The sequence below is a fragment of the Astatotilapia calliptera genome, chromosome 17 (genome assembly GCF_964374335.1).
Source record: "Astatotilapia calliptera chromosome 17, fAstCal68.1, whole genome shotgun sequence".
Lineage (NCBI taxonomy): Eukaryota > Metazoa > Chordata > Actinopteri > Cichliformes > Cichlidae > Astatotilapia > Astatotilapia calliptera.
In genome coordinates this window covers 16,377,335-16,400,975 of record NC_137438.1, presented here as the reverse complement: position 1 = coordinate 16,400,975, position 23,641 = coordinate 16,377,335, and the positions used below count along the sequence as shown (strand labels likewise).

Sequence of the window (23,641 nt, the reverse complement as noted above, 5' to 3'; positions counted from 1 at the left end):
CATGACTAGATGTAATCCCGCTCTTTTTTTTTCTTTTTTTTTTCTTTTTTATTAATTGAACTTTTAATTGCAAAGCAGGAAAACAGCAGTCACCAGCATATACATACACAGGACAAAGATGCATCTACATGTATGGCAGGACGTGGGAGGTAGAAAAAAAACCCCAACAGCAATAGTAATAAACAATGAAAAAGGTTAACAATCGTCCCTTTGTTGCCAGGCTAAATCCCGTAAGCCCGAATTCAACCTCTGAGCAGAAGGAGTGTCCAGATAGGCCAAAAAAGGGTCCCGGTAGAAAAGGAAAGGTTTGTCCTTAAGTGCCGTAGAGAAGGCTTCCATTGGCACAATACTTATCACAGACTAGCCAATGGTTGATAGATGGAGCCTTATCAGAAATCCACAGTACCATAATGCACTTTCAAGCGTATAGTGTAGCAGTATGTGAAGGAGATCTTTGCTGCGAAAGCCGGCAGGTAGCTCATCATTTAGTCCTAACAAGCAAGTCCTTGGACCCAGATGCAGTCGGCAATTAAATATAACACATAGCTTATCTATGAGTGATCTCCAAAACTGTAGAATAACAGCACAGCTCCACAGACAATGAAAAAAGGAACCAACAGCAGACTGACATTTGTTGCAGAGATTAGGCAAAGCTGGAAACATAATGTGCCTCTTCTCGGGTGTAATATAAAGCCTATTTATAAGTTTAAACTGCCTCTCCCAAATAGAATTAGATGCCAAGGCTTTGAAAGGACAACAACACAACTCATCCCAAGCCTCAGCATCTATAACGCCTACATCTGATTCCCATTGGCCCTTGACTTTGTTAGAGTTATCCATTCTAAGATCAGAGAGAATGTTATAAATCTTTTTAGTGATACATTTTAGTTGGGTAGTTTTTACCATGAGTGATTCTGTAGGAGAAAGACCAAACCCTCCATTAAAATCCTTCAATTTAGAAGTAATATCGTGCTTTACCTGAAAGTACTTCAAAAAATCCTTATTGGTCAGACCAAACTTGCTTTTCAGTTGATTAAAAGTAAGAAGAGAGTTCTCATGAACAAGATCACCCACTGTATTAATCCCTAACTCTGCTCTTTTAAGATCATCATAGCATATGAAAATATTACAGCAGTACTACCTAGCTACTATTTTTAGTATGATAATGTGAAATTCCCAAGTAAAGTTTGAAGTAGCTCAAACTGTAAAAACCAGCACTGAGCCCTGTTACATTTATATACAGTGTTAAAGTAATGGCTACAATCTACAGCCTTTAAACTTGTGGTAGTTGGAGTTAAAAGACCAGAGACAGGGTGATTACAACGATAGCTGTAACTTCCGTCACCCCTTATATTACTGGCATCGAGCAAGACGAAGAGTAGAGATGACACTATTAATTTAAGTACATTTGTTTTAATAACACAAGAGCACACATTCATATTCATGAAGGACCATGTTCATCTAATCTCAACCTCTCTAAAACAGTATGTTGAATCTTATCAGTGAATGTCCAGTATATTGCAATGAATAGCATTTAATTTCATGGAGTATGCACTGTCACCAAAACTGCTTAGAGTCAGTACAACCTCCTGATCAGCCTCAAACATGTACCGTCAGTCCGGACTTACCTAATTTCTCCTCTCTTCCCTCAGTATACCATAACACACTCTCCAGATCTGGAAGAGAACCCTGTGTTCCCCTGTATTTACCATAACTCTTTTGTGTGAAAATAAACTCTAAAACATTAGTTTCTTTGTTGGTTCAGCATTTAGGCTCACTCTTGTTATCAACCTCATGGCCTTTTTTGACAATATCACAATGAAAACATGCTGTAAATATCGAAATCCGTGAAAACATGGCTAATCCCGCTGATTTAAAACTAAAACTTTAAAGCTGCTGGAGTTGTTTTAAGCGCAGTTGTTTTAAACTGTACTTCACCAAAACCATGGAATGAAGTACAAACTGTGTGTCACATTGTCACAGGATTGCACTAATTTGGATGATTTAGAAAATGTATAAAATGTTGTAATACTTGATTCAGGCCTGCTGCTGACTTTCTATTACGCCTCTGGAAAGAACACACACTAAGAATATCTTGTTAATCAATCAATTGAATTTCACGTTAGTCTGCAACAGACTGAAGCTATTTCCACATCTCCTTTATTGGGCTGTGGGACAGTTGGCCAGTCTCAACTACAGACCCTGGACCATTTCAAATGGCATAGTTTTTGAGTTATCATCATAGGGCGTGGCCAACCTATCCGCCTCAAAAGTGGTGAGAATAACCGTCAGACCATCATGGCGATTCAGTGTGAACATTGTGAGTTTACATAGAACGGCCCACCTCGATGATGTTAAATGACAAAGCTTTTGAAGTTTCGTGAAAAGGTGTGGCCATGGCTGCACGTTGAGCTTGACCATTCGCCAATCTCTCCCAAGCTTCACGGGCATGATGAGAGTCGAGCCCTGAACAGATTGATGTGCCATTTGGCTGCAATAGTTAGAGCACCTCCTAGTGGGAAGAGGAAAGACATAGTAGGTTATAATCATTATTGATCTAGATTACATTTTAACTGGTGGTTCCAACCATGTTATGCGTCAGTTGGTCATTTGGTCAAATGGTACTCTCCATCGCCACCTAGTGGGCATAGGATGTGTTCAGCAATGCTCAACTATCACTGATAGTAGTAGCAGTAGTATCAAACATAACACAAATGAATGCATTAATGTCATTAATGCATCTACTAACAAAATAAAAAATTATTTCTGTCAGTTAAATGTGTTGTAAACACACTAAGAATATCTTAGTGTGTTTACAACACAGTTGTAAACACATTTAACTTCACATAATCCCTGGGATATCTTATAAGTATTAGAAAAAGATGCTTCAAAAGTACGTCTCCAGTGTTTCTTCATGAAAAATGTGTAAAATTACAAAGTTCTACTAGCTCATTGCCCAGACTGACCTGTCTTTATAAAACATAAAGTTTTTGTTCTCTTTTTTTACTATAAAAACAAAAACTCTCTCTTCTTGCTTTCTGTCTTTCTTTCAACAAACTTTGATTTGCTTTAAAAAAAAAAAAATCAAAACAAAAGACTCCCAGAAATTTCTGTACTAGATAGTGGGAAAACGGGAATTTGTTTGTGTGTCATTTAATTTTTTAACTATTACTTAAATATTTTGGAGTAGTATGAATGCCAGCTGGTGAAGTCTTCAGTCAGTACAAAATCTGTAAAACCTAAAGTTAAAAACCTATGCACTTCATCATTCCCCCCCCAGAAACCTTAGGGTAGACTAGATAGGAGTCTTTCCTCGGTCGTTTCTGGCCCCCGACCTTACGTTTGACACCACTGTTCTAGAATCGTTGCGTGAGCAACACTACGTCATCAATATTGGACGGAAGACGGATCGTCACGTGCAGCCGTAGAAGGCTCCAGATAAACATGGCCACCTGTGTCAAAATGATAGGAGCTGCTAAACAACTGCACAGAAATTCGGCTTTTGTTGCTAAACTACACTGGCCTGGCGTTGTCTCCCGCTTGACCAAGACATCACCACTGAGCCGGCAACAGCCAGCGCGGTTCTACACCAGCATCGGAACCCCACAGAAAACATGCATGTCCCCCACCACAGCACTGACAGCTGGCAGCAGGCTGACCGGCAGACCTCGCCGGTGGATACGTGTCGGGGCCGTTCCACACTTCCAAGACAGTGTCCTCACCCGGAGCTGTGGACCGTATACGCTTCAATGTAGGATGTATGGAAACCGGGCAGGTGCGGGCTTCTCTGGACAGGATGGCGAGGACGGAGCAAGCTCCGGGGGAGAAGAGCCTGGGGGAGACGGCGGAGCACCTTACAACGGGGTTCAGATGACGGCTCTCACCCCCATGATGGTCCCCGAGGTGTTTCCCAATGTGCCTCTGGTTGCCGTTAGCAGGAACCCGGTGTTCCCCCGCTTCATCAAGATCATCGAGGTGAGTCTGATGTAACCTTGCACATTCTGTCCGCTACTTGGTCTGGTTGAAGGGAGGGTGACGCAATCACGCAACAAACTGAGAGTGATTTGACATTTAAACGGTCTTCGGTAAAACTTAGTACACCTTAGGTTATCAGAGGAAGTCCAGTCTTAAACTGAAGAGGCGATAGAGCCTTTTATTTTATTTTTTAGTGGTGGCTCCTAATCTTTGGAACATTTAGTTACAGTCATGTATAGTGTATATGTTTTATAACCTGTAAACTCTGGTTAATTAAGGTTGTTAAAATTGTGCTTCGGAAGTAGAAGTGTGTCTTCATTTCACTTAATGCCACATTACCATTATTATCTCAGTGTCTGTTTAAAACTACACATTTTGAAGAGAACACCATGTGACTGCCACAAAGGTGTGTGAGGAGTGGGTAGAAATGCTGTTGCATAGCACATTGTTTTTTGCTGTTTGTTTTTTCTTTTTTTTTAAATTAAGACTTAGTTTCTCTTCTTTATTTAGTCAATAAAGTAAAATGTCTCACAACCGATAAGGGCATTTTCCAGACAACCCCTGGAAACTACTGTTTATTGTATTCCAGTGTGTGATGTTTCTCTCTTCATGTCAGGTTAAGAACAAAGCACTGATGGAACTGCTGAGGAGGAAGGTGCGTCTGGCTCAGCCATATGCTGGAGTCTTCATGAAGAGAGATGATGCGTAAGTTTGGAAGTCACTTCTCCAGTTGAATTACTGATCACCAGGTTGTTGCATGCCTCAAGATGAATACTGATCTCAGTGGTGTGTTTTTGCTCCATGTGGTTATACAGTCTGAGTGTACTTTACAAATATAATTTATTGTTATACTCAATTAGTTGATGGATTAATCTATAGGATACTAGTTGAGTGGCGTTTTTAGTTTGACATCTGCATCACAGCAGAGGGGTCGGACTGAAGAAGTTACTAAAGCAGCTGTTTTCTTAAAGCATTTTCATAGAATTGCCATCCTTTCAGATGTCAGCACTTCTCCTTTGCCTTGGGGGGGAAACTGAATGCTAATTGATTCACGACGTCATCATTGTGGTATAGACAAATAATACGCAAAGAGCGCTGTAGAGCAACATCAGACTTCAGGCTACAGTATAATGCGGGCCAAGAAAAATAGTGCAGTGATTAATAAGTGAATCATCCAGTGCCAACTCAGACGTCCGTCTGATGGATCCATTAAGCTCACAAAGACATACTGCAATTGCTAACACTATTGCATTCCATTTATCCAACACTCACAGTGAGACCAAAGGCTTTGGGAAATGGTTAACCCTGGTAATTATGTTTCCCAAGCGGCAGTACCTGTACTGTATGCAGCATTGCAGGTGAAATAGAAAGGGATTTCATAGCTGTTAAAAGTTTTGCTTTAAACTTTATTCACATCAGAAGACTGGACTGGCTCAGGACTTTTGCACAGGACTGTGCATCTCACTTATGCTGCAATAGGTGTAGGCTGCTGTAGGGCTGTTCGATATAACGATATATATCGGATGTCGATATGAAAACGTCTATCGTTTCATTTTACGCTATCGTTTGTTTCGTGGTGTCACAAAATAAACTGTTTACGACAATATTTTTTTATTGTTTTGGTGGTCACTGTAGAATTTCTTAAAGTTCTCTCTTTCTCTTATATTTAATATAACCACACTACGGACAGACAAACGACTGTTTTTAACAGTAAAACCATCGCGTGGCTCCGCCGTTGCACCTTCTTATCTAGTGCACGTCTTTTATTTTGACAGCGAATGCGCACCTGCGGACCACTTATGTGCACCCCTGATTATAAGGGACACTGTCGATTTTCAGAAAAATCAAAGGATTGATTTTAAGTGTGCCGTATTTTCCAAAAAACACGGTAATAACGACGGCCCGCGAGCATGCTCTACCAAAAATAGTGCTTTGTTGTGTATCTGATGGACGAAAGCTAAACCAGTTCCACACCACTGAAGTTGCAGCATTTTTACAAACAAATTCATGCGGATACCCATTTGGCGCCAGCTGCGGTCACAAGACTGGAGCCAAACAAAAACACCCTGATAACGACTGTGTTTAGTCTGTTCCTTCCCATTCCATGCAAGGCCACCTGGGTTGGCTGGAAGACTGTTTACTTAGCCTAGCAGGGCGAAGGACACTGTCTCAGCTGAACTCTGGACACACACACACATACATATACACTGATATGCACACACTCATCCCCCCTCCCTTTCCAAACGCTGTGGACATTTATGTGCTTTTTTGTGCAGAGGAGTTTTTTTGTTTCCTGTTCTCATGCTGTCCTCCGTGGGGTTTTTTTCTGTAACGCTACCGATCTCCGACCTGTATCCCCATGTGATGTCTGTGTTGTGTGTGTAAGGTCGGGGGGGGGGGGGGGGGGGGGTCGTCCTATTTCACTGCAGGGCAACCTGCACGTGGCGAATAAAGCCTTGATTGATTGATTGGTTCATCTGTTTCATTCAGCAGTCCACTTTCGCCCTTCTCGTTCTCTGTCGCCGCCATGTGCATATGAAAACAAAGGCACTGCTCATGCGCGTTTTACCCATATTCTATCGTGATATTTCATCTTCTTATCGTTGCCCAACATTATACCGGTATTACCGTGAACGGTATGATATGGCCCAGCCCTACTCTGAACATAAACACAAGCTATGCGATGTCTGATGTTTATCTGTTTCTACCTGTGCTGATGCTAGCATGACTAGAGCTAGCCAAGCAGCAGTAAATATGTGAAGCAAGGCAGAAGGATATACTCATAAAATGAACAGAATCATAAGAATATAAGACCACAAGCACTGCATATGTAACAAAGATATATTGACATCAAATGGTATGTTATTTGAAATCTATATGAAACAATGACACATCTATTTTTTTCCCAATTTTCCAAATTAGTCTGTGATTGGCTTTAGTGTCCCAGAAATCTTATTTATATACAACTAAATATGACTCAGCAAATATGTTTTAAACGAATGATTCCTCACTTGATGACAAATCATCCATTTCCATATCTGCTGAGTCCTAAATTTGATGTCAGTGAGCTTATCAGTGGTTGGTGTTTAAAAAAAAAAAAAAAAAAAGCCCCCAAATCCCCTATGAGCAAGCACTTGGCGACAGTGGAGAGGAAAAACTCCCTCTTAATAGGGAGAAACCTCTGACAGAACCGGGCTCAGGAAGGGGTGGCCTTCTGTCTCGACCGAGTGGGGTCCAAATGTTCACTGACAATTTAGTTGTATATAAATGTGATTTTTAGGACATGTTGTTGAGACCAATTAGGTGGAAAGGCGACGCAGCCAGTTCCGCTTCTTCTTCTTCTTCTTCTTCTTACTTGGCGGAATCTCTGGCAGGCTCTTAACTTCAGTCTCGAGTTCAGCCACCTTCACAGTGAGCATTTTCTGTGTGTCTCGTAGTCTTTGCAAAGATTCCTGTACAGACAATGCAGCTGACTCTTCTTTTTCTATCTTCTGTTGTTCTGTGGTGTCTTTTTCTTTCTGAGGCTCCTGCAGAAACATTGCAGTAGATGGCAGTGAGTCCTCTTTTTCCATCTTCTCCTGTTCTCCAGTCTCGTTTTCTTTCAGAGGCTCAGATTTTGACATTTCATTTGCATCGGTGGAATTTTGTTCTTTTTGCTGCTGTGGGATTTTAAGTGAGGAAGCTTTGGCTTCTTTCAGCTCCCACTTAAGAGTCTCTACCTTCAAATCACGAAGGGCCTTGTTGGAGCAGAGCTGGGATTTGAGGTCACTGATTTCTGTGTTGACTGTCTCCTGCTCCTGCCTATGTTTAATGTCCTGTTCTTTGAGTTGATTTTCAGCTGCTAGGAGCTGTTTCTGGAGCATCTCTATCTGCTCTTGTTGATTCCTACATTGGACCTCAAATTCAGCCTCCTTAGAGGACGTCAGGCCTACAGAGTGTGTGTGTGTGTGTGTGAAGCCTCCTGCAGGGTAACCATCACCTCATCAAGTTTGACAATTGCTTCACTGTTGCTATTGGGCTTATTACTAGAAGCCTCCTCCAGCTGCTCTATGAGGTCTTTAATCGTTTCCTCAGGATTTCTCTTGTTCTCGTGCATTTGTGCATGAAGGTTGTTCACCTGAAACAGGTGATAAGAAGCCCTCTTGTTAGCAGCTACCATTTTCCAATAAAGGGCGTTCTGATGGCTCTGGGAGACTTCCAGTTGCTGTCTGAGAGCAGCATCTCGTGCCATGGTTTAAACTGGACACTGCCCTGATGGGGTCTAAATCTGGGATCGGGCTGATATTGCCAAGTCTCTCCATTAGGCCCAGGGTTTGGTCTGCTGGGGTTATTCACGTTTCCCTCTCTCTCCATATTTATGTCCTCCTTTGCTTTTGAGATAGTGAGGGATTCAGCTTTTTCCCTTTCAGAAGTGGCTTCAGTGTTTTCTTGCATTTCTTTATTTCTCGGGTTTGTTCCATCACCTATGTTGTTTTGAGCTTCAACAAGAGCGCAGGCATATGCCCGAGTAATTGGTCTTCTTGGTTCTTCAGCCACTTTTTGCTTTTTTGTTTTCTTTGGTTTCACCAACATTTCATTTTGAGCTTGTGCCACAGGAGACTTTTCAGGATTTGGTCTTCTGGCTTTTTCAAGCTCATTTTTTGGTCTTTGCAAGATTGTTATTTTTGGTGTGATGACCATTTCGGTTTGTGCTTCTGCCATCGTAGATGCTTCAGCGTTTGCGGCTGCGTTTCTCTGCGTCTGCCTTACCTTTGATTTAACAACCAGGTTGTTTTGTGTTTCTGCAGTCTAGGTGACTGACTGACCAATTTATCCACCTGATAAAAGCATTGTTTCATTTTCCTGGACAAGTCCATTTAAGAGACCTGCTCTCTGTCTGGTGTTTTGATAGTAAACATGTCTTTCTGTCTGTTGCAGTAACGAGTCGGATGTAGTGGAGTCTATAGATGCCATCTACACCACAGGAACCTTTGTTCAGATTCATGAGATGCAGGACTTGGGAGACAAGCTGAGGATGATTGTCATGGGACACCGCAGGTTAGATGTACTGCTATTACTGGTGGGTGAGAAATTTTAGGTTAAAGGGCATAGGGATTGGTTTCATTAGAACTCTGGAGACAGTGCTCTCATTTATGAGTATGTATGTTATTTCTTCTGTATATCATCTGGGCTGTAAGGATCCGGATCACAAAACAGCTGCAGGTGGAGCCTGAAGAGGAAATAGCTTCAACTGTGTCAGAGTTGGAGTCTGAGCCAGAGTCCCACCAGAAACCTACACAAAGACGCAAAACCAAACGCAGCCGCAAGGACCATCTCAGTTCTCTGCCAGAGCAGCTTGAGGACAAGGTGAGAAACAGGAGCCTAATATCACATATGCCTTCTATGCACGCAGTCGAGAGAAGGACACAAAGATTCATTTCACCACAGCGTTCATTTTCTTTTGGACCTCTTCTTAAGTTGTCTCGGCTTTAAATTAACTGCCAGTGGTGCAACGGATCACGGTTGAAGTTTTCTGAAATCCGAACGGATCCCACTCCACTTTTTAAGTCTGCTGGTCCTTAACTTTGGGAGAAGCAACCTGTCACTGAACAGACTCCTCTGGTTGTTTATGGCCGTGTGCAGAGGATGCCCAGCATGGTCCATAATGTCCATATTGCACCTTAATTTGTTTTTATATAAGTGAGTGGAATGAGTCTTCAGTTGAATGTTTTTTAATAGGCAAAAATACTTAAATAAGTAAATGGCGAGTCGAATTTTTGTTTTTGCTGATCCGAAAATTGATCCGATCCGTGACTTAAAACCGCGATCCTGTGAGATTTTTGATCCGTTGCACCACTATCAACTGTATGCGGTGGTCCAAGGGGCCGTGCTTTTACATAAAGTTATGTGTAAGCAAAACAGTACAAAGAAAAAGTCATTAACAGGAACGCCTGAGGTTAAACCAACACAGTCGCATTGTTTAGGCAATGCTTCCTTGCACATGCCTAACTGCAGGAAACTTCAAGGTAACCACATATAGACTAAACCAGCATCGTTTCTAAGCACAGGGTTCACAAGCACACTAAACCTGCTATAAAAAAGCATGGCAGGTTTGATCAGATTTCCCCCAAATGTATATAATCACAGTGTAAGGCGTTTTCACATTGCCGTGTTGCTTGTGTCGTAGGTGTCGCTTGACGATTTTCACACACCCTGCGTCGTGAGACACAATCTTTGTGTCCCGTCGGTCGGTTGTGCACATCTTGAGCCGGGTTGAAGATACAACTGTACGGTTATGGTTTAGCTCCATTTTAATATTAATCCTGAACAGAAGCTCAGAGACATACACAGAGGAAGATGTTGGAGCAGTTTGAAATCGGTGCTTATGATTTAATCACACTCTAGATCTTGTTGTAACATATGATATAGAAACTGAACATTGTAAGAGTTTCTTGAAAACCCCTTTCTTGTCTGATCATTTCCTAATAACATTTCAATTTAAAATAATTGATCACACAGCAGTGGGGAGTAGAGTTCATTACAGTAGATGTCTTTCTGAACCTGCTGTAACTAAGTTTAAGGATATAATCCACCCGCTGTTATCATCTTGCCCTGGAACAACACAGAGCAGAGCAGCTACCTGAACACTACTGCAAGAGAGGTTGATTATCTTGTTTATAATTTTAACTCCTCACTACGTACGACTCTGGATACTGTAGCTCCTGTGAACAATAGAGCCTCAAATCAGACGTACTTGACTCTCTGGTATAACTCTCATACACGCACCTTAAAGTAGGTAGCTCGTAAGCTGGAGAGGAAATGGCATATCGCAAACTTAGAAGATCATCATTTGGAAATAGTTTGCAGCTTTATAAGAAAGCCCTCCATAAAGCCAGAACATCTTACTATTCTTCACTAATTGAGGAAAATAAGAACAACCCTAGGTTTCTCTTCAGCACTGTAGCCAGGCTGACAAAAAGTCAGAGTGCTGTTTTAGCCAAACATCCCTTTAACGTTAACTAGTAATGACTTCATGAACTTCTTCACAAAAAAATTAACCTTTAGAGAAAAAATTACTCATATTAATCATCTCACAGACATAACATTATGTACAGTTGCTTTCTGTTCCACTGGTATGTATTTAGACTCTTTTTCTCCAATTGATCTTTCTGAGTTAACTTCACTAATTACTTCCTCCAAACCATCAACGTGTCTTTTAGACCCCATTCCTACAAAACTGCTCAAAGAAGTCCTGCCATTAATTAATGCTTCAATCTTAAATATGATCAACCTATCTCTAACAATCGGCTATGTATCACAGGCCTTCAAGCTGGCTGTAGTTAAACCTTTACTTAAAAAGCCATGTCTTGACCCAGCAGTCTTAGCCAATTATAGGCCAATCTTCCTTTTATCTCAAAAGTCCTTGAAAGAGTAGTTGCTGAACAGCTAACAGATCATCTGTGGAGGAATGGCTTATTTGAAGAGTTTCAGTCAGGTTTCAGAGCTCATCACAGAAACAGCTTTAGTGACGTTACAAATGATCTTCTTATGTCCTCTGACAGTGGACTCATGTCTGTGCTTGTCCTGCTAGACAGTTTTATCTGAGTGGCGACACCTATTGTTTAACAGAATACTGCAGCGACTTCTTGCTTCTTAACTGGGGGTATAAATCACTGCATCTGTGTGATGATGATGCGGCGGTGCATGAAGCAACCACAGCGGAGGGTACATTGGCAGCTTAAGTAAATAAAAAAAAAAAGAAGAAGTTCCTTTTATAGAAGTGTGTAAGCTTTCAACATGACCTACATTTGTTAAGGATGGTTTGAAACTATTTGGCTCAGTCAGTGTCCACCAAGCTGTGCATCTTGGTTTTGATAATGTGTCATTAGTGATGGGTATAGTAATATTTATAGTTTACAGTTCTTTCCACATTGATAGTAATTATTTTTGTTCTATTCAGATATCAGAGGCAGACCTGAGTCCAGAGCTTCAACCTTTGCCCTCCTCCAACATCCTGATGGTCGAAGTGGACAATGTTCAGCATGAACAGTTCACCGTCACCGAGGAGGTCAAGGTACAGAAAACGCATCAAAGTAGCGCGTTATTACATCATCTTCAATCAAGTGATTTAAAAAAAAAAAAAATTAAACTGTTTGTCATTCTTTAACACACACGTCTGTAATGTCATGTGTTCTACAGGCGCTGACAGCAGAGATAGTAAAGACCATCAGAGACATCATTGCACTTAACCCCCTCTACAGGTCAGTTCTACCATTTCAGTTTTATCATATGCAATCTGTAAACTTTCATTTTACTTTACTTTTTTACTTTATACTGCTTGTAGTTTCAGGTTTCCATTCTATAAACCTAGTAAGGGTGTTCAACATCTTAAAGCAATTTCCAGGCAATCTGTGCTCGGTGCACCTTTTCAGCTGATGCTGAATTAGGCTGTTTTCTAATTTGCCAATGAAAACACTTTAAAGTCAGATGTTTATATTAGTACCAGGCTGTCGGGATGAAAACAAAATCCAACTGTAGTATTGATGAAAGGGACGTTTTCTGAAATGTGCTTGTTTGTGTGTGAACCAGAGAGTCGGTCCTTCAGATGATGCAGGCTGGTCAGCGTGTGGTTGATAACCCCATCTATCTCAGCGATATGGGAGCAGCTCTGACGGGAGCTGAATCGCATGAACTACAAGACGTCCTGGAGGAGACTAATGTGAGCAGTCTGCCTGCTTATAGACCTTTATGACACTCAGTGTGTGAGCATTTTCCAGAGCAACCAGTGATGTGCTAACTCGTGACTCCTTTTCTTATCCTAAAACTTGTTTTTTGATACACTAATAGTGTCCAGTTGATTTTCAACTCTGAGTGGAGTGTCTTTATTTGATTCTAATACCCTCGTTTATGCGTGTGTACAGACTTATTAAGAAACGCTTTTCTCATACAAAATAATAATAAATCAAGAAAGCAGCGTTTTTTGTTTTTTTGTTACTGAGAGATTACTACAGAAACGTCATCTCCAACTCTGCTGTTCTATTTCATGAAATCAGTGTTGCAGAGTTCTGTTCATTAAAAGTTTTGTGTGCAGTTCATTGAGTCCTGTTTCTGTGTCCATGCAGATCCCGAAACGTCTCTACAAGGCTCTGTCTTTACTCAAGAAGGAGTACGAGCTGAGTAAGCTACAGCAGCGCTTGGGTCGTGAGGTCAGACGTCATCATAATGTTGAAGTATTAAATAACTTCTGCTTAGGTTGTTACCCTTGGCCATTCATCCGTGTCTCTTCTATGTTCTCAGGTGGAAGAGAAGATCAAACAGACCCATAGGAAGTACCTGCTGCAGGAGCAGCTCAAGATCATTAAGAAGGTACACCAGACTAATCTGTGACAGACCACCTCTGTCTTCCCTTTGCCTGACAGACCCAAAGTCATTCAGGAGAAACACTTGGGCTCTCAAAAACTCTGGGGACTTTCAGCAGTCAACTGTCAGCATACTGTTAAGACACGTCTTACAAGCCAATAGTCTCAATCCGGCACAGCTGACACCTAAAGCACCTTTTCCGTTAGTACCTACTCCGATCGACTCGCCACGATTCAACTTAGATCGACCGGTTTTCTTTTACAAACAGTGCTATCTGACACACATGTCGTCAGAGCGTCCCGCGAGGTAATTAGTATGCGACACAAATGCTGCAACAAAGGTGGATGTTGAGGCAAGAATATACCTGCAGCTCGGTCTGTGGCATTTTGTAATTCTCTGGGATCATGGCGATGTTTTTGTAGCCATTTCTTGTTTTCAGGTTTCAAAAATGGCAGATTTGATTTTTGGGAACTCATCAAATGATCAGCCATGTAGTGGCATGTAGTCGTCTGACGTCACATTTTAGCACCTGCTCGTATCGCTTGGAACCCCGGGCGAGCAGGTACTAAAAAAGTACCAGGTACTACAGCATGACGTAATTGAAAACTGACTGGATACTACATCAAATCACCTGTCTGGTGTACTTTGAACCATATTTTCCATTTATATGCTTTTGGTATTGTTCTCTTGGCAGGTGCATACACAGTTTCAGATTTAAATGCATAATTTTATCTTTATCATAGGCAAAGAAAATGTGAGCTGCACTCAGAGTACAGTAGGAGCATGCGCCGTGGATGCAGGTGTGTGAAGATGTGGCTCATAAAATATTCTGTGTTTTTGTCATTAGGAGCTGGGTCTGGAAAAGGAGGACAAAGATGCTATTGAGGAGAAGTTTCGTGAAAGACTGAAAGATAGGATGGTCCCTCAGCATATAATGGATGTGATCAACGAAGAACTCAACAAGCTGGGTCTTCTGGACAACCATTCATCAGAGTTCAAGTTAGTCGTCTTGTTTTAGTCTTCAAAGGCCTTTGAACCACAATACCACTTTACACTAAAAAAAAAAAACAGGAGTCAACTTGAAAACTACTAAACAGAATAGAGGGAAATGTAGTTTATGTAGTTATGCTATTGGAAAATAGAACAGAGGAAGAGGAAGCAGAGTTTGGCTAAGGATACTTTAACACGTGTTATCTGAACCCCTCTTTGCTCCATGGTGCGTGTGCGCGATTGCATTGGTATTTGCACTTATGCAGTATCTAACGAACCCAATCACTAAAACAGTCTCCTGGCTAACACGTTACCTTGGAGACTTGGGTCGCGCACCCTCACTTCCTTTTATCGCTCCATTTTCTAACAAAATGAGGCATCTTTGCTTTTTAGCTGCAGTTTTATAGAAACATCAGGTAGGTGTGATGTGTTTTGCATTTTATTTGATGTAGTTCTGCTCCCACCATATTTCGTGCACTCCAGCTGTGTGTCACACCACTCTTATACATTACTGGTGTATAAAAGACGTCACGAAGCGAACACCTGTGTGTCTCCAGTCACAGCTCCCCTGGCAGCCTCCTTTCTCCTTGGTCCTCTTTCTCTTTGAGTTTAAATTAAGTAAATGAGTCGAGACAGTATGACGAGCTTACGTAAAGAGAGACAAAGGAGAGAAGAACAAAATAAAGAAACGAGAACATTTATGAGAAAGGAAATCTCAGTTAGGGCAGCAGCTATTGATTATTTTAGTAACTGAGTAATCTCTCGATTAGTCCATCGATCAATTGAGTAATTAGATAAAAACAATAAATATTCAAAAGAGAAAAACCACAGGTCTTTCAGAATGAACTGTTTATTTCCATTTTAGGTATTACAATGTTTTAAAGTTTGGCTGCATACGGCATCTGTTAAAAATAACTTAATGGGCTTAATGTTGTCAAACGTTTTATTCATATGCTGCTCATAACTACGTCTCCGTGTAGCAAAGCTCCATCTGTTTTAACATTGGCTGTCCATCTGCTTGTTTTATTGACTATTTGCAATAATCAGGAATCTACTGTTTGTTTCAGTGTAACCCGCAACTATCTAGACTGGCTGACCAGCATGCCCTGGGGTACCAACAGTGAAGAGAACTTGTTACTGGACAGAGCGAAAGAAGTCCTGGAAGAAGACCATTATGGAATGGATGATGTTAAGAAACGCATACTGGTACGCACACACACTCTAATACTCTGTATTTGATACATCAGATATATCCACACCCACAGAACAGTGGATCCTTTTTTATAGAAATGAACATCTTTCTTTTTACAGGAATTTATAGCAGTGAGCCAGCTTCGTGGCACCACCCAGGGGAAGATCTTGTGTTTCTACGGTCCTCCAGGTGTAGGAAAGACCTCCATCGCCCGCTCGATAGCCAGAGCTCTCAACAGAGAATACTTCAGGTTCAGCGTGGGAGGCATGACAGATGTGGCTGAGATCAAGGGGCACAGGTATGATCTGTGCTACTGTTATTTCTGAGAGACCTTATCCTGGATTACATTGTCAGTATCATGTGCAGAGAAGGTGGCATCCTGCACAAGGGCAGATAATGGTAGAATTAAATGTGATGGACTATGATGGGATGCAAATCAAGATCAAAAAAGGCAACTGTGCACACATCCAAGCAACAAAAAACTTGGAGTGCTGTGGATTGAGTCGTTTAGTTGTTTTAATTGGCCAGTATTAGTGTATTCTTCACCAAAATTTGTAATCATGGTGGATTTTTTTATGTCACTACTAACTATGGAATGAAAAATGATAGGGCGGCGCTTTGCTAGTAACTTTAACTTTAACGTTCTCTGCTTTCCTGCTGACATGAGGGATGGCACTGATGAACAGGTACAAATGGTAGAGTAATAACTTATTGGCTGCTTGACTTTATAAAGGAAAAGTGAAATCTTCCCTGAATTAGATTTGGCTGGATGCCGCTTTCAGGTTGCCTCTCTGTGCGTCTCTGAACCAGTTTAAGACCTTCTGTAATTGTAGATCTCTTACGGATTAATGGAAACATCCACAGTGTGTCCTGGTCTTCTCCTCTGTGTCCAAATGGCAACAATTCAACTTTCATTTTGAGGAAGACGATACAAATCACTCACTGTAAAAATTGCATGTGTGTGTATCCAGACGGACATATGTTGGAGCAATGCCGGGAAAGATAATTCAGTGTCTGAAGAAAACCAAAACGGAAAATCCTCTGGTGCTGATAGATGAGGTGAGTGTTGTGATGATGCTCTTGTAGTTGTCTGTTGATTTCAGCATAACGTAACCAAAGCAACATTAATATGAAGGCCATCTGTTCATGTGTGATTTTTGTGCTGATACGATGTTTTAGCTTCACTTTGATAAACGGATATTTTTGCTTCATATAATCTGGCACTGAATGACATCTATAACTATAACGTTCTGTAGTATATTGTTCGTGGCAGTGCTAAAATCATGCACTCTATATCAAAAAATGCCCAGTCAGTAAAAGGAGAAACTGTCAAATTAATTTAAAGCCACTGAGTTGTTTTGCTGACAGCAGTTTGAGAGATCTGTTCAGGGACCATCAGTAAGTCAAACAGCAGTGTGATAGTTTATAGGCTGGGTAAAGTAGAAGCTCAGGCTTCATACTGCTCTGCTCTGTCATATTTTTTATGTTTTTTTTTTTTTCACTTTGCTGAGCTGATACAGTATCACGTCCTGTTCCTGCTACAACACACGTTGGGGGATAGTTTATCTGTGTAGCCCATTTAATTAACGTAACTTTAGACAGGTGTTTCATAGTGCAATCATAAAGTTTTATCTCACATAGGAGGTCATCTGATTGTTGGGGTTCTCTCTTTTTTCGGTATTAAACTAGCCTTTTTACCTTACAATGTAAAGTGCGTTGAGGCGACAGTTGTTGTGATTTGGTGCTATAGAAATAAAACTGATTGTTTTTAACCCACGCAGACATTAGGATAATGCACATAGAAGTGTCCTGCCCAGATGATGCGTTCAAACCCCGGCCATCTTGCTGTGAGGCAACAGTGCGTCCCTGTTCTGGCTCAGCCAAAGGCTTTCCAAGGAGATTTTAGAGCAATTCTTTAATTATTACATCCTATTAAGTAAAAAAGGGATTAACTAGTTTTTCAGCACTGTTCTAAAACAATATTTGTCTAATTATAACAATATTACACCAAAGACAGAAAGCAGTCCTACATATTTAGAAAATATTTAATATGCACATAGGACATATCCTGGTCAAAATTTACTCCAAATTCCTCTTGCCATCCAAATATCTGGTTATACAGCATGTTTCAAATGATTATTTTCATGGATCCAAACTGTCAGGCCAGGTCTGCAAGTGAACCTTGTGCACTGATTTTGTGATCTAACCGGTTGGCATGGAGTTGTTGGTTTCCAAGTTTCATCAGTAGTTATATAACTGGTATAAAATGATGTGATGATGTTCATACCGTGTCATTACCAGGTTGATAAGATGGGTCGTGGTTACCAGGGCGATCCATCCTCTGCTCTGCTGGAGCTCCTGGACCCTGAGCAGAATGCCAACTTTCTTGATCACTACCTGGATGTTCCTGTCGATTTGTCAAAGGTAGGTACTGTGTAACGAGTGCTCCACAGCTCCTCATAATATGTGGTTTTAATGTGCACCGTCTCTCCTCCTGTAAAGGTTTTGTTTATTTGCACGGCCAATGTGATAGACACCATCCCAGAGCCACTCAGGGATAGAATGGAGATGATCAACGTTTCTGGATATGTGGCTCAGGAGAAACTGGCTATTGCTGAGGTAAAATCTGCAAATGCGGGTTACACGTTACAATGTCTGTAAAGCTCTGTTAAGGGATGAACATAGTTTGTTTAAATATATTACCACAGTGGGTGTTTTCATTGTGGTGGTGTAATAACGGCGAAGGTGACAGAATATGATGTGAACTTTTAATCTTCTTTAAACCATTCCACAAGCTCTTGCTCCCAGTGTAGTGCCAGTTACTTCAGTTCAGTTTGATTTAATTTAACTATTTTAATTACCATCAGAATAGAAATGTTTAGGATAAATATGATCACTCAGAATTAATTAAAGAGCTAGCCCAGTGTAGCTTAATATTTAGGGGAAATCTCAATATTTGGGCTTTGCATCCCATGTATTGTAAACTTGAAATAATGATTTTGACACAAGGTTTCTGCCCTTGGCCGCCGCCCAGCATAGACAGTGCACCCGACCCTACAGCACCTCCTGTGGGTAGTGGACACGTCCTTTAATAAGTGGAAGAGATGGATGGATGGGCGGGCATTGCATATTAGCGTTTTCTTTTCTTTCGGCTCAACCTCAGAGTATTTTTTTTGTTTGTTTTTTCATTTCTGTGTGTAGCGTTACTTGGTGCCACAGCTGCGCTCACTCTGTGGTCTGACAGAGGAGAAGGCTTCAATCTCATCTGATGCTCTCAGTCTGCTCATCAAGCAGTACTGTAGGGAGTCTGGAGTCAGGAACCTGCAGAAACAAGTTGAAAAGGTAAAATATTGTAAAAGTGCACTCAGAAAACAACATTCTGCTTGTAACAGAAGCTAAAGACTTCTTTGCTGGGAGTAGTGGTATGAATATAATGTGTGTATGTAGTTGCTGGTTCTTTGTGACAAAAACATCCTTTTTCATTTTAATAGCAGTTGTGCCAAAAATGATTTTTTTTTTCTGTGTCATCCTTTTTTTTTAATCTATTATTTATCTCCTTATTGTTCTTCGTTTATTGCCCACAGGTTTTCCGTAAGGTGGCGTTCTGTATTGTGAATGGTGAACAAACCGGAGTGATGGTCACTCCTGAAAACCTGCAGGAGTTTGTGGGTAAACCTATTTTCACAGTTGATCGGATGTATGATGTCACTCCACCGGGAGTGGTTATGGGGCTGGCTTGGACCGCAATGGGTGAGAAAGAGAGACACACACGCACACACAGCACCAGCAAAAGTTACCTGTACTGAGTGTGCATTTATCTCCTGTGCAGGAGGATCGACGCTGTTCATCGAGACTTCACTCCGCCGGCCTCCAGGAGGAGCGGACTCTAAAGGAGAGGGCTCATTGGAGGTCACAGGTCTGTCAGGAGTTTCCCATCTTGCGCCACCGCATTGAAAACAGTGTGTGGGTGTAGGAAAAAACATTCTTCCCTCAGTTAGTCCTTTACAAACGTAATCTGAGCTTTGTGTATTGGTCATAGGAGAAACAGAGTTAGAAAGTCTTCAAACCATTTCAGAGGTTTTAAAAACATGATCCTTAACAAATGCAGGTAAACTGATACTAAAGATGTGGCTCTCCTGCAGGTCAGCTGGGTGATGTTATGAAGGAAAGTGCGAAGATCGCTTCAACCTTCGCCAGAGCATTCCTTATGACTCAGGAACCGGAGAATCACTTCCTCATCAACTCCCACCTGCATCTGCACGTCCCTGAGGTAACCATTTATTTCATTTCAGTTCCATTTTATTTTAAATTTTATAAAGCGCCAAATCACAACAGTTGTCTCAAGGGGTTTTATATTGTAAGGTAAAGACCCTACAACACTGCAGAGAAAACCCCAACAATAAGGTGGTGCGGTATGACCAAGTATTTTGATGACAGTGGGAGGAAGAAAAGCCTTTTAATGGGAAGAAACCTTGAGCAGAGCCAGGCTCAGAGGGGGAGGCCGTCTGCCACAACCAATTAGGTTAGACTGACTGACTGAGTGCATCATGAGAATCCAGCAGCAGCCTACACCTATTGCAGGATTCAGGGTCACCTAATCCAGCCCTAACTATATGCTTTAGCAAAAAGGAAAGTCTGAAGTCTAATCTTAAAAGTAGAGATTGTGTCTGTCTCCTGAATCCTGACTGGGAAGAGAGAACAGGTGCACAGGCGACCTCCAGACTCACAAACAGCTTCTTCCCCTGGGCCATTCGGACTGTTAACAAACACTGCCCACCCTACACTCCACTCCTACCCACCCACCTCACCAATCTGATCATGGTCTGAGTAACCTTCATCACTAAGGTCACTCACACACAGACTCTATACTCAGACCAAGTCCTTTTCCACTGCTTCCAAGCACTTTGTTCTCCAATTTGTGGTCGTCTATTGTTTGTATGCATTTCTCCTGCTTATTATTTATTCCTCCTGTCTACCATTTATATTTTATTCCCACACAGTTGGCATGCAGCACCCATAATTTCGTTGTACATGTACGATGACAATAAAGGGCTATTCTATTCTATTCTATTCTATTCTATTCGAGGGGGCTGAAGCTGAAGGCTCTGCCTCCAATTCTATTTTTAAATACTCTAGGAACAACAAGTAAGCCTGCAGTCTGAGAGTAATGTGCTCTAATGGGGTGATATAAGATAAGATAACCTTTATTAGTCCCACACGTGGGAAATTTGTTTTGTCACAGCAGGAAGTGGACAGTGCAAAAGTTATGAGGCAAAAATTAGAATACAATAAGAATAAATACAGTACACAACTGTACAGAATAGAATAAAATAAAATATCTTATCTTATCTGATATGGTACTATGAGGTCATTAAGATAAGATGGGGCCTGATTATTTAAAATAAAATAATAATATAAAGCAACTAATTAATTAGTTCTAACTTCTGTTAGTGTCAGTTAAAAGCCTTGCTGCAGCAAGAAAGATAAAAGCTATAAGGGACTTTTTAGCCTACAGCCTACAATAATAATGTAATGAATGCATGAACCAGAAATATCCTGTTGATGCTTCTTGCGATAATGGTAGAACTGAACTGTGGCTGGCAGTGCTCATTCCTGTCTATTTTCACTTGTTTCTAGGGGGCAACTCCAAAAGATGGACCAAGCGCTGGTTGCACTATTGTCACGGCACTCTTGTCCCTGGCAATCAACAAGCCCGTGCGTCAGAATGTAGCCATGACTGGTGAGGTGTCTCTGATGGGCAAAATACTACCAGTAGGAGGGATCAAAGAGAAGACTATTGCTGTATGTACAACAAATATTCTTTGCTCATTTCTTTAACATGGATATCGTTCATTAACTAACAGCTAAAGTAATTGATGCTCACAAAACAGCTTCATGAAGGATTTTGAGGTCAGTACAGCTCCCATTTCAGCAACTCTGAAGAGGTATCATAAATGTTAACATGGCCAGCACACATATTAATGTTAGCTGTTTAAAGAGTAGCTATTGCTCGATAGCTACATTAGCCATATACTAGCAGGTCATGTCTGTGGCTAACAATAAGTAAACAGTTGCATTATTGTGGCAGCTGAGCAACAAGTTTTATCCATTCTGCCAGACTGTAATAAAGTGTGTTCATTTAACAGAATAACACAATTATTTGTGTTGAATAAGTGTTGAAATGTAGCTTACACTAGCCCAGGACAAGTCACCAGAAGCGTGTGTGTGTGTGTGTGTTAGCTGTCTGTCATGTGAACAAAAAATTATGATTACTTTCAGAGAAATCACTTGGAATCACTTTTAGTTAACTTTGGTCGTTGGCTCCTCTGTCAGGCTCGTCGTGCTGGTGTGACCTGTATCATCCTTCCAGTTGAGAACAAGAAAGATTTCTCGGACCTGCCAGACTACATCACTCAGGGCTTGGAGGTCCACTTTGTGGATCACTACAGTCAAATCTACCCCATCGTCTTTCCACAGAACGAGTCTTAGCCTGTTTTCAACTATAGCACCTGACCAAGATTGATGGCACTTGACAACTCGGTACCTATTTATTACCCAACAGCAATAGCGGTGTCATTCTCGTCGTACATGGTGAAATCAACTTGTTACTTTTTGACTGAATGGACTCTGAGGTCCTGTTATAGAGACTTGGCACTACATCATCTGTTGCAGTATCACAGTGGAGCAGCAGCCTTGTTGGATCACTCGCACATGATCCTGTTTTGGTTACCATAGAAGCCTTTACTGTGTGGGTACAGCTGTGACGGAGACAACAACACTGAACTGAAATGTGCCAAATATGGAGTCAAATGGTGACGGTGACACGTGACCATGTCACTGATTAGCAGAAGTCAGATTGAGGACTTTGCTACCAGGCAGCTTGTTCATCCAGGTCTGTGGATGGACTCTTTCATAGATTTTGTGCATTTGTAGTATACCAGATGTCAGGATGATGATGTTGAAATCAACAATAAACAGACATAACTGAATGCTGTTGCCTGTTCTAGCCCACCTCTGACTGTGTGAGGGCATTTTAATGGTTTGATTAAGTTAAATAGACTGGAATTTATAAACCACTTTTGTACTCTTGGTGAGCAATTAAAGTGCTTGTTTCAACTTTATAATTTTAAAAAAGGAAGTATGTAATTAGATGAAAATGACAACAAATGATCCAAAAGTGTTGCAAACAGTCAAGTTTGAATCAGACATGATGAGAAAGATAAACGGAGTGTAAAAAAACTTTGATCACTCAGATTAATGCTATATAGATGCCAGAGCATTCCAAAGAATCAAGTGTTCTACTTTCAACTCGCGCAGCTTTTCTGCACCAAAGCTACTTCCTTCTTTTGCATTTTTAATAAAGTTAAAAACCCATCAAATAATGACTTAAAGTAAGTTTCAAAGTAACTTTTTTTTCTTTTTAAATTTCTGCTATATGACTGTCATAGACCTATGCAGTGTTGTAGCAAAAAAGGTGGCTACGAAGGTCTATTGTGATTCTATTATTGGAATTGAATTGAGCCCATACACAGTTAGCACAGTGTCAGTGTACATCTCAAATACAACAGTTCACCACAAGATAACCCACTGAAAACTCTGTGGAAGAGATCAGGTTCAAATTAGCTTTAACATCCTGTCAGGCGTCTGTTTGGTCAAATAAAAAGCGGCTGATGCTACTCAAGCAACCCTGACAAGTAGAAGCTTATGTATGTTACATGTATTATCCATTATGTATTTTAAAGTGTGTGGTTATATGTCAGACACTACAGATTTGCTCAATGTAGATAATCTTGGGATAAAAGTAATTAAGAACTTGTTGCCTTTTCCTTTTTGTCTGGACAAGGAAACACATGTTTGTCCTTAAAACTGTGCCTACAGGTAAAGGCAAATAAAATCTGGGCTTTGACTAAGCCACTTTGTAAGCACCTGTCTGCTTTGGGTCATTCTTCAGTGGTTTTGTTAGTGTGTGCAGAATTCATTTCCTAAAAGGAACTGTTCCAGTTCATCAAACAGATGACCTCGCATCACTGTCACGCATTTGTATTTGGGAAGAGCAGTACAAAGATTAATCAGTGATGAGGATCCTCTCATAGACCTGGACCCGAACGTAGAGTTCTAATTTTTCTTGAAATAAAGGTGAACTTT

The 23,641-nt window shown here is 41.0% G+C and overlaps 1 protein-coding gene and 1 long non-coding RNA gene across 2 annotated transcripts; one reads left to right on the top strand and one right to left on the bottom strand.

Annotated features, from left to right (window-relative positions):
• Nucleotides 1–2,144: 2,144 nt before the first annotated feature.
• LOC113008969 (uncharacterized) lies at nucleotides 2,145–3,862 on the bottom strand. The gene is made up of 2 exons (XR_003270101.2): nucleotides 3,723–3,862; nucleotides 2,145–2,512 (listed from the first exon to the last, which is right to left on the bottom strand). It is a non-coding gene; the product is annotated as an uncharacterized LOC113008969 (long non-coding RNA).
• On the top strand, nucleotides 3,391–23,418 carry lonp1 (lon peptidase 1, mitochondrial). Its single transcript, XM_026146953.2, has 21 exons — nucleotides 3,391–3,975; nucleotides 4,592–4,680; nucleotides 8,893–9,012; nucleotides 9,153–9,321; nucleotides 11,915–12,028; nucleotides 12,154–12,215; nucleotides 12,544–12,673; nucleotides 13,077–13,160; nucleotides 13,252–13,320; nucleotides 14,162–14,313; nucleotides 15,372–15,510; nucleotides 15,616–15,794; nucleotides 16,468–16,555; nucleotides 17,798–17,920; nucleotides 17,999–18,115; nucleotides 18,698–18,838; nucleotides 19,081–19,246; nucleotides 19,326–19,412; nucleotides 19,639–19,766; nucleotides 21,134–21,298; nucleotides 21,830–23,418. Exons 1-21 carry the CDS (start codon nucleotides 3,445–3,447, stop codon nucleotides 21,983–21,985), a joined length of 3,009 nt encoding a protein of 1,002 aa, XP_026002738.2. The 5' UTR covers nucleotides 3,391–3,444; the 3' UTR covers nucleotides 21,986–23,418.
• Nucleotides 23,419–23,641: the final 223 nt, after the last annotated feature.